The sequence below is a fragment of the Carcharhinus amblyrhynchos genome, unplaced genomic scaffold (genome assembly GCF_965287045.1).
Source record: "Carcharhinus amblyrhynchos unplaced genomic scaffold, sCarAmb.v2.hapA scaffold_38, whole genome shotgun sequence".
Taxonomy (NCBI): domain Eukaryota; kingdom Metazoa; phylum Chordata; class Chondrichthyes; order Carcharhiniformes; family Carcharhinidae; genus Carcharhinus; species Carcharhinus amblyrhynchos.
The window spans coordinates 2,997,069-3,012,364 of NW_027649779.1; the positions used below are offsets into that span (position 1 = coordinate 2,997,069).

General features: G+C 45.5%; 1 protein-coding gene and 2 non-coding genes across 3 annotated transcripts in view; 2 read left to right on the forward strand and 1 right to left on the reverse strand.

Moving 5' to 3' along the window:
* Positions 1-1,708: 1,708 nt before the first annotated feature.
* trnav-aac (transfer RNA valine (anticodon AAC)) lies at positions 1,709-1,781 on the reverse strand. Its single transcript has one exon. It is a non-coding gene; the product is annotated as a tRNA-Val (tRNA).
* A 1,061-nt stretch (positions 1,782-2,842) lies between these two features.
* On the forward strand, positions 2,843-2,915 carry trnat-ugu (transfer RNA threonine (anticodon UGU)). Its single transcript has one exon. It is a non-coding gene; the product is annotated as a tRNA-Thr (tRNA).
* A 9,032-nt stretch (positions 2,916-11,947) lies between these two features.
* LOC145362395 (uncharacterized) overlaps positions 11,948-15,296 on the forward strand; it is a 43,122-nt gene continuing 39,773 nt past the window's right edge. Inside the window, exons 1-2 of the mRNA XM_080218441.1 lie at positions 11,948-11,980; positions 12,573-12,784. Of these exons, the coding sequence (XP_080074567.1) occupies positions 11,948-11,980; positions 12,573-12,784 (245 nt within the window). The remainder of the gene's footprint in view (positions 11,981-12,572; positions 12,785-15,296) is intronic.

The following is a 15,296-nucleotide window of genomic DNA, read 5'->3' on the forward strand; positions in this document are numbered from 1 at the left end:
TCATCACGGGGGGTAACGGGGACAAGTCATTTACCAAACTGGAAAGCAGGGAAAGCGAAGGGATGATACACGGCATTGAGGGGAGATGGAGTTTACAGATAACAGTACGAAGAAACACAGATTTCTCATCTTCCTGATCCAGTTACTGATCACAGGAATGTACACAGTGAGAATTATCCACTGTCACACTCTCCTTCCAGCCTTGAGCACGGAGTTAAGTTTTGAAGTGTTTGAAATCTTGCTGCAGTAATTCAGGGTTTTGCTGGGACCACATTTGGAACAGTCTGTGCAGTTTGGATCCCCGCATTTTAAACAGAATCAAAGCAAAATCTGAGGATGCTGGAATCTGAATCAAAAACAGAAAATGCAGGAAAATCTCAACAGCTTTAATGAGAAACAATAGATAGCATTAAAAAACTGAAACATTATTCTTCCTGATCCAGGAATCTGAAACACGGGAGCACAATCTCAGGATAAGGTGCTGATGGTTTAGGACTGAGATTAGGAGAAATTGCTTTACTCAAAGGCTGGTGAATCTTCGGAATTCTCTACTCCAGAGGGTTCTGATGCTCCATCATTGAACACATTTCAGTTTGGGTTCGACAGATTTATGATCTATCCAGGAATGAATGGAAGCAGGAATATGGAATTGGAGCAAATGCTCAGCCACAAGTCCATGTTTCGATTGTATTTTTTTTAAAGTTTAGTGGTGTAATGGAACGTATAATGTTATATGTGATGTGTTAGAAATCAATCGTTATTAAATAATGTTGATGACACCAGATAACAGTACAGCCGGGAACAATTGACAGCTATTTTTTTATTGGCACCCACGGACCCATTGCCAACAGGCAACTGTTTACTGTGAATGCTGATGGTGAGAAATTAGTAAAATTCCATCCCTGGGTGGTCTCGAATCACCAACCTTTCAGTTAATAGGCGAACGCGCTGACCAATTGCGCCACAGAGACTGTGACAATATGTAACAAGTATCTTCTAAAGTAGTGTGTCACTGACCACAATTCTATTTCTGAAAACCTGTTCCAGAACTGCAGCATGACCGCACTGTTTACAATTTTATACAAGTCTCTTTAGTTCCGTTGATCCCGCAGCACTGCTGTAGTGTGTTGGTTATTCCCTTTCTCTTATGAACGGGCAGGTCAAATAAATCCACGTCTCTTACCACAGGGAGGAATTCAACGGGAGGCAAAGGAACTGACCACCATTTTTATTATGGGATTGAAACATTCAGGCACATAAATTCGGTCCGTTACAGGAAAGTCCAGTAGATCCGCACTGAATCTCGATTCCCTCATCTGTCTGGGTGGTTTTTCCTGTTTCTTAGTGATGAAAAACATTTCTGTGAAATGTGCGCCATTTCCCCTACTTCACTTACAATATCACTTGTATCTGTCTGTTTGAGCACACACTACTATCAGATATTTCAGATGGTGATTAACCATATTAATCTGCACCTATAAACCCAATAAATTCTGTTGTAGACTGAACAAGATGTGGATAAATGCTCGGTGTCAAAATTGACTTCCCTGTCTTTTCGTCAAAATAACGTGTTTATAATTTCACAGAAAGTATTTGAGGGTGATATCAGATCAACGATAACGTGCTTAACATCGAAGTTCGGTTCATATTGAGCAACAAATTGAAATCAAACAGTTTTCTCTTCCACCACAAGAGAAAGCTTAATAAATGTTTCTGCCCGGTTTCGAACCGGGGACCTTTCGCGTGTTAGGCGAATGTGATAACCACTACACTACAGAAACAACTGGACATTCACCCTAGCACAGCGAATCTGCCTGTCTGCAATGTTCAACTACGCTGTGTTGCTGCAGGTTCCGATGGTTAGACTGAGATCCCATGTCACTGAATTCAGGAAGATAACCGTTACTTTCAATCTGATTGTACAACTTATCCCGAACACCAAAACTTAAAAGAGTTCCTCTGGCAAATATCTAAGGGAGCAATGATTTCTGCCCATTCATTAATGCATCATTTTCAACTTTCTTCGAATAATCTCAATCAATTGTACTCAGTGATAAAAACAAATTACTGCGGATGGGAAAAGAGGAAATGCTCCAAAATCTCCCAATGTCTGACAGCATCTGTAAGGAGTGAAAAGGGCGGACGTTTCGAGTCCAGATGACACTTTATCAAACGGAGTTACTCCGATCGAGAAGACAGACAGGAACACAGGCTGAATGGCTGTTTGTCGGTATAAGCGACAGAATTGCCAACATTGAGACTGCAATCCCTGCCCAGAGGATGGATTGGAACTTTCTAACTGAGGTTCAAATCTTGTCATTTTCGCTTCCCGTCATTTCTCATCGTGACTTATTTTTGTTGAAAATTATTGGAAATAAAGCAATGGATACAGAGATGGTCAATTCATTAGAAATCTCTCACATCAGCATCGCTGAAGGTCCAGTGATCAGGATCGGCGCCGTGACGCGGTTTCGATTCCCAGTCACGGAGTGAATCATTTTTTGGTCAATTCTTCATTTAATGAAAACACGCCCCACAGCGTCTGTGAAGGGAACAACATCTAAATCTTCCAGCTGGATGAACTGGCATCGGAGCTGGAGAAGTCAGAGATGTAACACTAACGATAAACTCTGAAGAACATACATGTCAGATACACAACATACATGTCAGATACACACACATCACACATGTCAAATCATGTCACTTTCAAGTTGCGTCTTTTAACTTCCTGCTCTCCATCTCAGACATTTCCACATTCATCAAAAATCCCCCACCTCAAACCCCATCCTGCTCCTCAATCCACCGATAATACTACTCGTACCGGAAAGAATTAACAGCATTTGGCTCCATAGCTCAGTGGTTAGAGCACTGGTCTTGTAAACCAGGGGTCGCGAGTTCAATTCTCGCTGGAGCCTCTAGGTGAAGTTTAGCTAATCCAAGCTGTAGGGAAAAGGCAGACGGAGTGGGAGACAAAACAGAGTGCTCGAATGATTGGAGGGGCAGATCGGGTGCAATTTTGGAAAGCAAAAATATATTCTTCTTCGTGAAAAACATCGAAAGACCAGAACATATTTGACGATCTGAAAAATATAAATGTTGATATTAAGAATATATGAGATGCGTTTGTACAAGGAATGCTTAAAGTTAGCATGTAGGTGCAGCAGATAATTGGAAGGGAAATTACATTTTGATCTTCTTTGCCGGCAGACTGGAGTTTAAAAATAACGAGGTGTCTGCAAATGATCACTCAAAGCATTTGACCTACTTGTTGTTGCTGCCACATTGAATGAAAAAAAATCACGTGCTTTTAGTGACCATTTGCATCTGGCGGTTCTCTGCCCGTTGAAGTGGTGGAGGCTACCTCACTAAATATATTTAAGTCACGGGTAAATAGGTTTTTCACAGACAAGGGAATTAAGGGTTATGGGGAGAAAGCGGGAAAGTGGAACTGATCCACTTCAGATCAGCCATGATCTTATTGAATGGCGGGGCAGGCTCGAAGGGCTAGATGGCCTACTCCTGCTCCTATTTCTTATGTTCTTATCTTATGGCAGGATGGTCAGTGAAGGTTTGAAGGGCCGAAGGGCATGCTCCTTTTCTTTGTTTTCTTTGTACTGCCATTTTTCTTTACCCAAAACTGAATTTCAGCTCTGTATTTAACCATTCCACCTCTGACATCTTCTCCAGTCACACAATCCTGTGAGATGTCTGCACTGATCTTATTGTGGCATCATGAGCGTTCCACATGCAACATGACTTGTATCTATAAATTCTCATCTTGAACATTTGAATTGAAATTTCAGGGCAAGCAGAGCCTTTTGAGCAGAATGGTCCAGATTCCCATCCCCTTTAATGTGAACAAATTGTTTCTAGTTTCCCTACAGAGGTTGTCTATTAAACAATGACTGAACACAGGGGGTGAATGTGAGAAGCTGAAGTTTCCAGTTGAAGAGGTTCCCAGTGTCTCTGAGCAGCTGAACTGGGGAAGCCTTTGGGCAGAGACTGCGCTGCTGCTATTTCCCTTCCTGACCACCGGGGGTCGCTGTAACACGCCCGGGCGCTGCTCCGCCCAGCGTCACCTCTTGCCCACTCCGGCCCGGAATTCCCCCAGAGTGCAGCGCGCGGGACGCCGTCTCCCCTGGCAACGTAAGATGGACGCCGCCGGCGTTGGGTGCGATTGTGGCGCAGGCGCAGTGAGGTCTGCCTGCAGCCCATTGTCCAGATTGCCCCCCAGTGGATGTGGTGGGGATGGTGCAGCAGATGGAGCAACAATCCCAGTTTCAATGGGGGGAGAGAAGCTGCAATGCTGCTCCCTGTTGTTCACTCCTCTCCCCAGTCTCAGCATTGCAGAGTGTTTAAACAAGAGGGTGCATTGTCACAGCAGCACCCAGACCTGCAGTTTAAGTTTATTTATTAGTGTCATTAATAAGTGGGCTTACATTAACACTGCAATGAAGTTACTGTGAGAATTGCCCTAGTCTCCACATTCCTGTTGGGGTAACACTGAGGGAGAAAAAGGGAAAAAAGGAACATAAAGACAGAAAATAAAGAAAGAAGCACGGCCCAATGCCCCCTAACCCAGCATGTCTTTCAGACTGGGGAAGGAAACCCACACAGACACGGGGACAATGTGCAAATGCCCCACAGGTCCCTAGCACAGTGAGGCTGCAGTGTTAACCACTGTCCCACCATGCTGACATTGGGGCAAATGTATTTGGGGGGAACACGGGGCAGGTGGGGGTATCGCTAACTCAATTTGATGAGGTGGGGGGCATCAGGAAAAATCAGGCTGCTCCGCCCAGTGTCACCTCTTGCCCATTCCGGCCCGGCCGCTGCTCGTTGGCGGAACATCCGATTTGAAAGGCTGAATGTCCTCCTTCTGCTTTGTAAGAATTCTATGAGTCAATGAAGTGAAACTCTCCAGGCCAGGTACTATCATGGTAAATCTCCTCTACCCCCTTTCCAGTTCTACCACATCCCTCCTATCCTGGGGATCCCAGAACTGCAGCATTTTTTCAAAGAAGTGACCAGATGTGTAGATGAGGGCAATGCTTCTGACGTAGTCTTCTTGGACTTCAGCAGGGCTTTTGACAAGGTCCCACACGGGAGACTAATCGGGAAGTTAAGATCCCATGGGATCCAAGGACATGTGTCAAATTGGATCCAGAATTGGCTGAGTGGCAGGAAGCAGAGGGTGATGGTGACGGGGAGGGGGGATTTTCAGACTGGAAGCCTGTATCCAGTGGGGTCCCACAGGGATCGATGTTGGGGCCCTTGTTGTTTGTGGTTTATTTAAATAAGTTAGTCTTAAATGCAGGAGGTTTATCAGTAAGTTTGCGGATGATAGGAGAATTGTTTGGGTGGTAAATGGGAGGATAGCCTTAGATTACAGGGGGATAGAGACGGGCTGATCAGTGGCAATGGGGATCAGTGTGAGGTGATGCACTCGGGCAGGGCAAACAAGACAAGGGAACTACATGATGAACAGTAGGATCCCGGGAAGCTCCGAGGATCAGAGGGAGCTCGGTGTGCATGTACACCGGTCCCTGAAGGTAACAGGATAAAGTGGTTAAGGAGACACACGGTTCACTTCTTTATTCGCCGAGACACAGTGTTTAAGAGTGGGGAGGTGATGCTGGAATTATATAAAATGTTGGTTAGGCATCAGGAAGGAGGAATGAGAGTGAGATGGAGAGGTTTGATTTTTATTCATTCATGGGACATGGACATCGCTGGCTGGGCCACCATTTATTGCCCATCTCTCAGTTCCCGAGGGCAGTTCAGAGTAAACCACTTTACTGTGTATCTGGAGTCACATGTAGGCCAGACTGAGTAAGGACAACAGATTTGCATCAGTAAACCCTGCCCTAAACCTCTCTCAGTTATTACAATCTGGGCCTTGTATCAATAATCTCTGCCCTAAATCTCTCTCAGTTATTACAATCTGGGATTGTATCAGTAATCTCTGCCCTCAACCCCTCTCAGTTATTACAGTCTGGGCCTTGTATCAGTAATCTCTGCCCTAAACCCCTCTCAGTTATTACAATCTGGGATTGTATCAATAATCTCTGCTCTAGACCTCTCTCAGTTATTACAATCTGGGATTGTAGCAGTAATCTCTGCCCTAAACCCCTCTCAGTTACTACAATCTGGGCCTTGTATCCGTAATCTCTGCCCTAAACCTCTCTCAGTTATTACAATCTGGGTCTTGTATCGGTAATCTCTGCCCTAAACGTCTCTCAGTTATTACAATCTGGGCCTTGTATCAGTAATCTCTGTCCTAAACCTCTCTCAGTTATTACAATCTGGGATTGTATCAGTAATCTGTGCCCTAAACCTCTCTCAGTTATTACAATCTGGGATTGTATCAGTAATCTCTGCCCTAAACCTCTCTCAGTTATTACAATCTGGGATTGTATCAGTAATCTCTGTCCTAAACCTCTCTCAGTTATTACAATCTGGGATTGTATCAGTAATCTCTGCCCTAAACCTCTCTCAGTTATTACAATCTGGGATTGTATCAGTAATCTCTGCCCTAAACCTCTCTCAGTTATTACAATCTGGGATTGTATCAGTAATCTCTGCCCTAAACCTCTCTCAGTTATTATAAAAATTGTTACTGAGGAGGAATTAACAGTGAGTTTAGTTTCGTGTTGAAGAGGATGAGAATTCCTGTTGTCGCCTTCTTCAAATTCTATCTTCATCTTTAAACATGTAATGATAAGTAAGAGAAAACCACCCACAGTGACCCCCAAAAACTAGACACTAGAAATCTGACCTCCAAACAATGAATCTCTTCCCAAACTCAAAGCAGATGAACAGCCCAGTGTGAACTGGGTATACAGTGAACTGGAATGATCCCCTGAACCCAGTCTCTCATCAGTGTGAAAAACATTGATCAGAAATGAGTAATTGACAATTTTGGGGTGGCACAGTGACACAGTGGGTTGGCACTGCTGCCACGTAGTTGCAGGGACCCAGGTTCGATTCCCGGGGGCACAGTGACACAGTGGGTTGGCACTGCTGCCACGTAGTTGCAGGGACCCAGGTTCGATTCCCGGGGGCACAGTGACACAGTGGGTTGGCACTGCTGCCACGTAGTTGCAGGGACCCAGGTTCGATTCCCGGGGGCACAGTGACACAGTGGGTTGGCACTGCTGCCACGTAGTTGCAGGGACCCAGGTTCGATTCCTGGGGGCACAGTGACACAGTGGGTTGGCACTGCTGCCACGTAGTTGCAGGGACCCAGGTTCGATTCCCGGGGGCACAGTGACACAGTGGGTTAGCACTGCTGCCTCGTAGTTGCAGGGGCCCAGGTTCGATTCCCGGGGGCACAGTGACACAGTGGGTTAGCACTGAACAAAGAACAACACAGCACGGGAAACAGGCCCTTCGGCCCAATGAGCCCGCGCCGCCATCTTGACAATGTGTTTTTCCTACACCCCCCTTGACCCATGTCTATGCTTATGGTACCCCCATTGGAAACCAGATTCAGGGGAGAATAATTTAGGGACAATTTGTTACATCAGCCTAAGAGCACATCTTTGGGGTGTGGGAGGAAACCAGAGCACCCGGAGGAAACCCACGCAAGCATGGGGAGAATGCACAAACTCCCACAGATACTGGCCCAAATCCATGTATCTGCACAGCAAAGTGATAGTCACTGAGCTGTTGTGGTGCCCGTCTGCTGGTCCAGTTTTAAGCATACACAAAAGACACAAAGTACTAGGCTACTCTCGAAACATCCTCTACCTTCTTCTCACCTCGTAACCTTCTTCTCTCTAATGAAAACAACCTCAAGTCCCTCAGCCTTTCCTCATAAGACCTTCCCACCATACCAGGCAACATCCTGGTAAACCTCCTCTGCACCCTTTCCAATGCCTCCACATCTTTCTTATAATGCGGCGACCAGAACTGTACGCAATACTCCAAGTGCGGCCGCACCAGAGTTTTGTACAGTTGTAACATGATCAGGATATTGATTTTGATGATCAACCATGATAATCCTGAACGGTGGTGCAGGCTCGAAGGGCTGAATGGCCTATTCCTGATTCTATTTTCTACGCATGTTTCTATGTAACAGAACTGGGGTTATTTTTCAATCCGGCAGAAACAGACCCAAAGAAATGCGGCTCAGTCTCAATATGAAAAACAGCAAAATCCAATCACAATAGTTACTTGTGAATCCGCTGGTGTGTCAGCAGAGTGGACGACTGACTGAATCCCTTCCCACACACACAGCAGATGTATGGCTTCTCCCCAGTGTGAACCCGCTGGTGTCTCAGCAGATTGGCTGAGTGAGTGAATCCCTTCCCACACTGAGAGCAGGTGAACGGCCTCTCCCCAGTGTGAACCCGCTGGTGTTTTGCTCGGTTGGATGACTCCTTGAATTTCTTTCCACACATGGGGCAGCTGAATGGTCTGTCCTCCGTGTGAATTCGCTGGTGTTTTGCTAGATTGGCCGGCTGGCAGAATCCCTTCCCACACTGGGAGCAAGTGAACGGCCTCTCCCCGGTGTGAACTCGCTGGTGTAATGCGAGGTTGAATGACTGATTGAAGCTCTTCCCGCACACACAGCAGGTGAACGGCCTCTCCTTAGTGTGAATCCTTTGGTGTATACGCAAGCTGGATGACTGAATGAATCCCCTCCCGCATCGGGAGCAGGTGAACGGCCTCTCCCCGGTGTGGCTGCGTCGATGAGTTTCCAGCTGTGATGGGTATTTGAATCCCTTCCCACAGTCCCCACATTTCCATGCCATCTCCTTGTTCTGACTGCAATTATGTTCCAAAAGGCTGGATGGTTGGTTGAAGTCTCGTCCACACACAGATCACGTGTACAGTTTCTCCCCACTGTCAACGGTGCATTTTTCTTCTATATTCAAAACACAACGATATTCAGGTTACAATAACTTGGCCAACTTCATCAGGTTCCAAAACCATGTTCCCCCACATACTTACCTGCTAATCCCCTGACAATGTTGCCAATTCATTATGGTCAATCAACCTAATCCATATACCTTTAGAACCAAAAGAGAAAATGCTGGAAAATCTCGGTAGGTCCAGCAGCATCTATAAGGACAGAAAAGAGCTGATGATTCAAGTCAAGGTGACCCTTTGCAAAGCTAAAAGGCATAGAAAGTGGGAGATATTCACATGCATGGGGAGGGAATGAAGGACGAGTCATTGCCATAGAAACGCCTTTGCTTCCCCTTTTCCCCTTTTTCTAAATATTACCTCTCTCCCACCCATTCTCCACCACCAACCCCCCCCCCCAATCTTCATCTGTCACAGCTTACTCTCTGATTTCAGCTTCTCTGCCATTAGGCCATTCACACCCGTTATTCTCTCTATGGACTGCCATTAGCAGCCTTTTCCCCTAGTTTCTGTGTCTATGGCTCATTGTTCAATCCCTCACCCTGCAATATAAATATCCCCCAATTTAATGTATTTTAGCATTCACAAAGGGTCATCTAGACTCGAAATGTCAGCTCTTTCCTTTCCTTACGTGCTACCAGACCTGCTGAGATTTTCCAGCATTTTCTCTTTTGGTTTCAGATTCCAGCATCTGTAGTAATTTGCTTTTATCTGCACATTTTTGGACATGGGATATCAAATCAAACAGGTAACATTGACAAAGTGCTATATATTCCAAGACAAGAAATAACAAGCATAAATAACCTAATATATAACATATAACTACGTTAAACATATCTGTCCCATACTAATTTATTGTTCATTTAAATATTAGTCCTCTCCTAGGAAAACTCCCCCTTTAATTGTGAACATTGGATAAGAGGCTATCCTATTATCCAGATAAGTAAACCTGTCAAACTGAGGGAGTTAAAGGTTGCCAATGTCTTTGAGAGAGAAAGAGAAAAGATACCTGGGCCTAATGATACTCCTAATTTCGATGTCCGTCTGTAACCTTTCCAGAGTCTGCATTCACTTCCTTACCCTTCAGTTGCTGCAGGTCCCCAATTTCCCCCAGAATGAGAATAGAAATGGAAAGGGGGAAACACTGATTTCCTCCCAGATGTTGCCCAGAGGAGGGAGTTTCACTCTGAAGCTCACTGGGCAACTTCCGCCTTGTGACGTCATAATAGGACCCTGCCTGAATCAGCCAGTAGGAATCACTCTGCTCGCATGACTACTTCCGTATTGTGACGTCACAAAGGAGCCCTGCCTGAATCAGCCAATAGAAATCATGCTGCTCATGGGACTACGTCCGCCTTGTGACGTCACAGTCGAGTCCTGCCTGAATCAGCCAGTAGGAATCACTCTGCTACGCGGTGACGTCACCGGGTTCCAGTACGCAGGCCCGGACGCCGGTTTCCCCACCCCCAGCCCCAGGGAACGGAATCATTGTTGCCCCGCCCCCGAGTTCTGACCAATCGGAAGCCCTGGCAGACCGGAAGGACTCTTGTACTCCAGCCAATCAGTGGGTGGGCTTTGTGACGTAGGCGGTTGAGCTTCACACAGACTGAACCTTCTTCCTGTGTCCCCACATCAGTGAGTAAAACAGTTTGTGTTACAGACAGTGAACAGGCAGGGAGGTTTTCAGGAGGGAAGGGGAAGAGTTCACTTAGTGAATAGTGAGGCTGTGAGTGGGAGATGGAGAGGAAGGGAGTCTGAGCAGCTGGAAAAAGCAGCTGAGTGGGAGAATCTACCAGTGAGAGATCCAGAGGCTGTGACTCCTGGGGCTGTCTGTGGAAATGGGCTGCAGGGAAAGAGTTCAGTCCAACCTCCTGTAAAAGGAAATGTGCTGAACCTATACCTGGGAAATACAGAGAGTTGTGGGACTCTGTAACTGGAATTAGAGCCAAATGTGTGGAGGGAGGAAATGTTTGATATGATTTATTGTTGTCACATGTGTTAACATACACTGAAAAGTATTGTTTCTTGCATGTTATACAGACAAAGCATACTGTTCATAGAGAAGGAAACAAGAGAATGCAGAATGTAGTGTTATAGTCACAGTGAGGGTGTAGAGAAAAATCAACTTAATGCGAGGTAGATCCATTCAAAAGTCTGATAGCAGCAGGGAAGCTGTTCTTGTGTTTGGTACATGACCTCAGACTTTTGTATTTTTTTTCCCTATGGAAGAAAGTGAAAGAGAGAATGTCTGGGGTGCGTGGGGTCCTTAATTATGCCGGCTGCTTCCCCGAGGCAGCAGGAAGTGTAGACAGAGTCAGTGGATGGGAGGCTGGTTTGTGATGTTTGTAAAATGTTTGTAAACATTTGTAAATGTTTGTCATTTTTGTGGAACCTGTTGTTATTGTCTGAACTATTTAAAGTCAAATTTACCCTGTCTGTAAAAAGTATCATTGTTTGGGAATGCATACTTTGTTAATGTTGATTTTAGTTTGATTATTGCAGTAAAAGTATGAAATTAATGAAACCTTATTCTTTGGTTTATTCCATTAGAATTGTCTGGGAAATTGTTTATTTGAAGATTATCAGTCGCTATGGAGAGGTATTTCTAGTTTTGTTATTGTACATGTTGGATATATTATTGTTGATGCTGCAGTAAGGTACATTTACTTTTATTTCTATTCTTGGAATATAATAATGTAGTTATGTTATATATTTCCAGTCAGTGAGACATTACAGCACAAAAAATGTCCATTTGGCAATTCAAATCCATGTCAACTCTCCATAGAACAATCCAGTTGGTCCCATTCCCCCTCTGTATCACTATCTTAAAGGTTTATTTCTTTTGAATGACTAACATCATTTGAAATCATGGGTTCCCTCTGCTTCTACCATCCTCATGTAGGTGAATTCCAGTTTATGGCCACTTGAAGTCCAAACAAACCTTGTACACATATTCCCCACCTCTCTCTAATAAAGTAACATAGCGCTTTTACACAGATTATAGTCCAGTTATATAAGGGATATATCGGTGAACAGCTTGCCTGAAGGTTTTCAGGTCTGTGTGTCCTGGAGCATGAACCAGCAGAATCGGGAGAGTGACTACTTGGTGCAGAATGTGTGGGACAGAAATTTACAACTTTTCAGGAATAAAAAAGTAGTTTAATCGAGAATTGTCCATTCTGAATTTCTTTTCTATGCGCACAGCATTGACTTTTGTAAACTTCTTTCACAGGATATTAGAAGGGGAGGATTTACAGGACAGAAATATCAAAACAAAACATCACGTTCAGATCTGATAGATTCACTCGATTAATCACAACGTGAATATCATCGGCCTTGGACTCTAGAAGGAGATTTTTTGGGTTTTCTTTTCTGTCTGTGGGAAAAGATTGAACATCAGTGTGACTGGAAAAGCAGTGAGACGTACAAACCTGAGTGTGTGATCAGGTAACACAGTCTGAAAAGCATTGCACCGTTTACATTGAGAGGGACTGTACATCTGTTCTCGGTCAGGACAAGGCTTCAACTGATTGTCAAACCTGGAGGGACAGCAGGCCTCCCGCATCAGGGAGAAACAGTGGAAATGTGGGGACTGTGGGAAAGGATTCAAAGCACCGTGTGAGCTGGAGATCCATCGACGCAGTCACACTGGGGAGAAGCCATTCACCTGCCCTGATTGTGGGAAGGGATTCTTTCAGTTATCCAACCTGCTGACCCATCAGAAAATCCACACTGGGGAGAGGCCGTTCACCTGCTCTGAATGCGGGAAGGGTTTCACCGATTCCTCCCGTCTTCTCACACACGGACGCATTCACATGGGGGAGAGGCCTTTCGCCTGCACTGAGTGTGGGAAGGGGTTCGGGGATTTGTCCAGCCTCCGGAGACACAAGCGAGTTCACACCGGGGAGAGGTCATTCCCTTGCTCCGTGTGTGGGAAGGGATTCACTCTTTCGTCCAACCTGCGGAGACACCAGCGAATACACGCCCGGGAGAAAGTGCTCAGCTGCTCAGAGTGTGGGAAGGGATTCAGTAATTCCTCTGCTGTGCAGAAGCACCGGAGAGTTCATAGAACATAGAACATAGAACATTACAGCGCAGAACAGGCCCTTCGGCCCACGATGTTGCGCCGACCAGTTACAAAAACAATGACCCACTAGCCTATACCAATCCCTTTTCGTCCATAAACCTATCCAGAGATCTCTTAAACGCCCCCAAACTAGACGCATTTACAACTGCAGCAGGCAGGGCATTCCAATCCTTCACCACCCGCTGGGTAAAGAACCTACCCCTGACATCCGTCCTGTAGCTACCCCCCCTTAATTTAAAGCCATGCCCCCTCGTGCTAGCTTTCTCCATCCGAGGAAAAAGGCTATCACTATCCACCCTATCTAAACCTCTAATCATCTTATATGTTTCAATAAGATCCCCTCTTAGCCGCCTTCTTTCCAACGAAAACAACCCTAAATCCCTCAGTCTCTCCTCATAGGACCTCCCCACCATACCAGGCACCATCCTAGTAAACCTCCTCTGCACCCTCTCCAACGCCTCCACATCCTTCTTGTAATGCGGGGACCAGAACTGCACACAGTACTCCAAGTGTGGCCGCACTAGAGTAGTGTACAGTTGCAACATTACACTGCGACTCCTAAATTCAATCCCCCTACCAATAAACGCCAAGACACCGTACGCCTTCTTAACAACCTTATCTACTTGATTCCCAACTTTCAGGGATCTATGTACACACACACCTAGATCCCTCTGTTCATCCACACTATTCAAAGTCCTCCCGTTAGCCCTATACTCGACACATCTGTTGCTCCTACCAAAGTGAATTACCTCACACTTCTCCGCATTAAATTCCATCCGCCACCTCTCGGCCCAGCTCTGCAACCTATCTAAGTCTCCCTGCAGACTATGACACCCTTCCTCACAATCTACCACACCTCCAATTTTGGTGTCATCAGCAAATTTACTAATCCACCCAACTATACCCTCATCCAGATCATTAATAAAAATTACAAACAACAGTGGCCCCAAAACAGATCCCTGAGGCACACCACTCGTAACTGTACTCCATGATGAATATTTACCATCCACCACCACCCTCTGTCTCCTATCTGATAGCCAATTCCTGATCCAACTTCCTAGATTACCCACAATCCCATACATCTGCATTTTCTGCAGAAGTCTACCATGGTGAACCTTATCGAACGCCTTACTAAAATCCATGTATACCACGTCAACTGCCTTACCCCCATCCACCTCTTTGGTCACCTTCTCAAAAAACTCAATAAGGTTAGTAAGGCACGACCTACCCGCTACAAAACCATGTTGACTATTTCTAATCAATTCATTACACTCCAAATAACTATAAATCCTATCCCTAATAATTTTTTCTAAAACCTTGCCCACAACAGAAGTAAGACTCACCGGTCTATAATTCCCAGCAAAGTCTCTGTTCCCCTTCTTAAACAATGGGACAACATTCGCTATCCTCCAATCCTCCGGGACTACACCAGAGACCAATGACGACCTGAAGATCTGAGCCAGAGGCTCTGCAATCACCTCTCTAGCCTCCCAGAGAATCCTAGGGTAGATCCCATCCGGACCAGGGGACTTATCTATTTTCAGCCCCTCAAGAATTTCCAGCACATCCTCTTTATCAACCGTAATACTGTCTATTTTACACCCCTGCAACCCAATGTCCTCCTCAGCTATATTCATGTCCCCCTGCGTGAACACCGAAGAGAAATATTGGTTCAATACTTCTCCAATCTCCTCCGGTTCCACACACAACTTCCCCCTGCTGTCTGTAACTGGCCCTAATCTTGCCCTGACCAACCTTCTGTTCTTGACATACCTATAGAACGCCTTAGGATTCTCCTTAATCCTATCAGCCAAAGTCTTCTCATGTCCTCTTTTAGCCCTTCTCAACTCACTCTTCAACTCCCTCCTAGCCAATCTAAAGCTTTCTAGTGCACTATCTGAGCCCTCCAATCTCATCCTAATATAAGCCTCCTTTTTCTTTTTAACCATCGACTCAACTCTTTTAGTGCACCACGGTTCCCTAGATCTACCAAATCCACCATGCCTGACAGGGACATACCTATCAAGGACTCGCAGTAGCTGCTCCTTGAAAAAACTCCACATTTCAGACGTTCCCAGTCCCTGTAATCCCCTAATCCAATCCATGCTTCCTAATTCACTCCTGATAGCCTCATAATCGCCCTTACCACAGCTAAAATTGCTGACCCGAGGTTCATGCCTATCTCTTCCCATCACTAAGGTGAACGTAACCGAATTGTGGTCACTATCACCAAAATGCACACCAACTTCCAAGTCTAGCACCTGGTCTGGCTCATTTCCCAGCACCAAATCCAATATAGCCTCACCTCTAGTTGGCCTGTCTACATACTGAGACA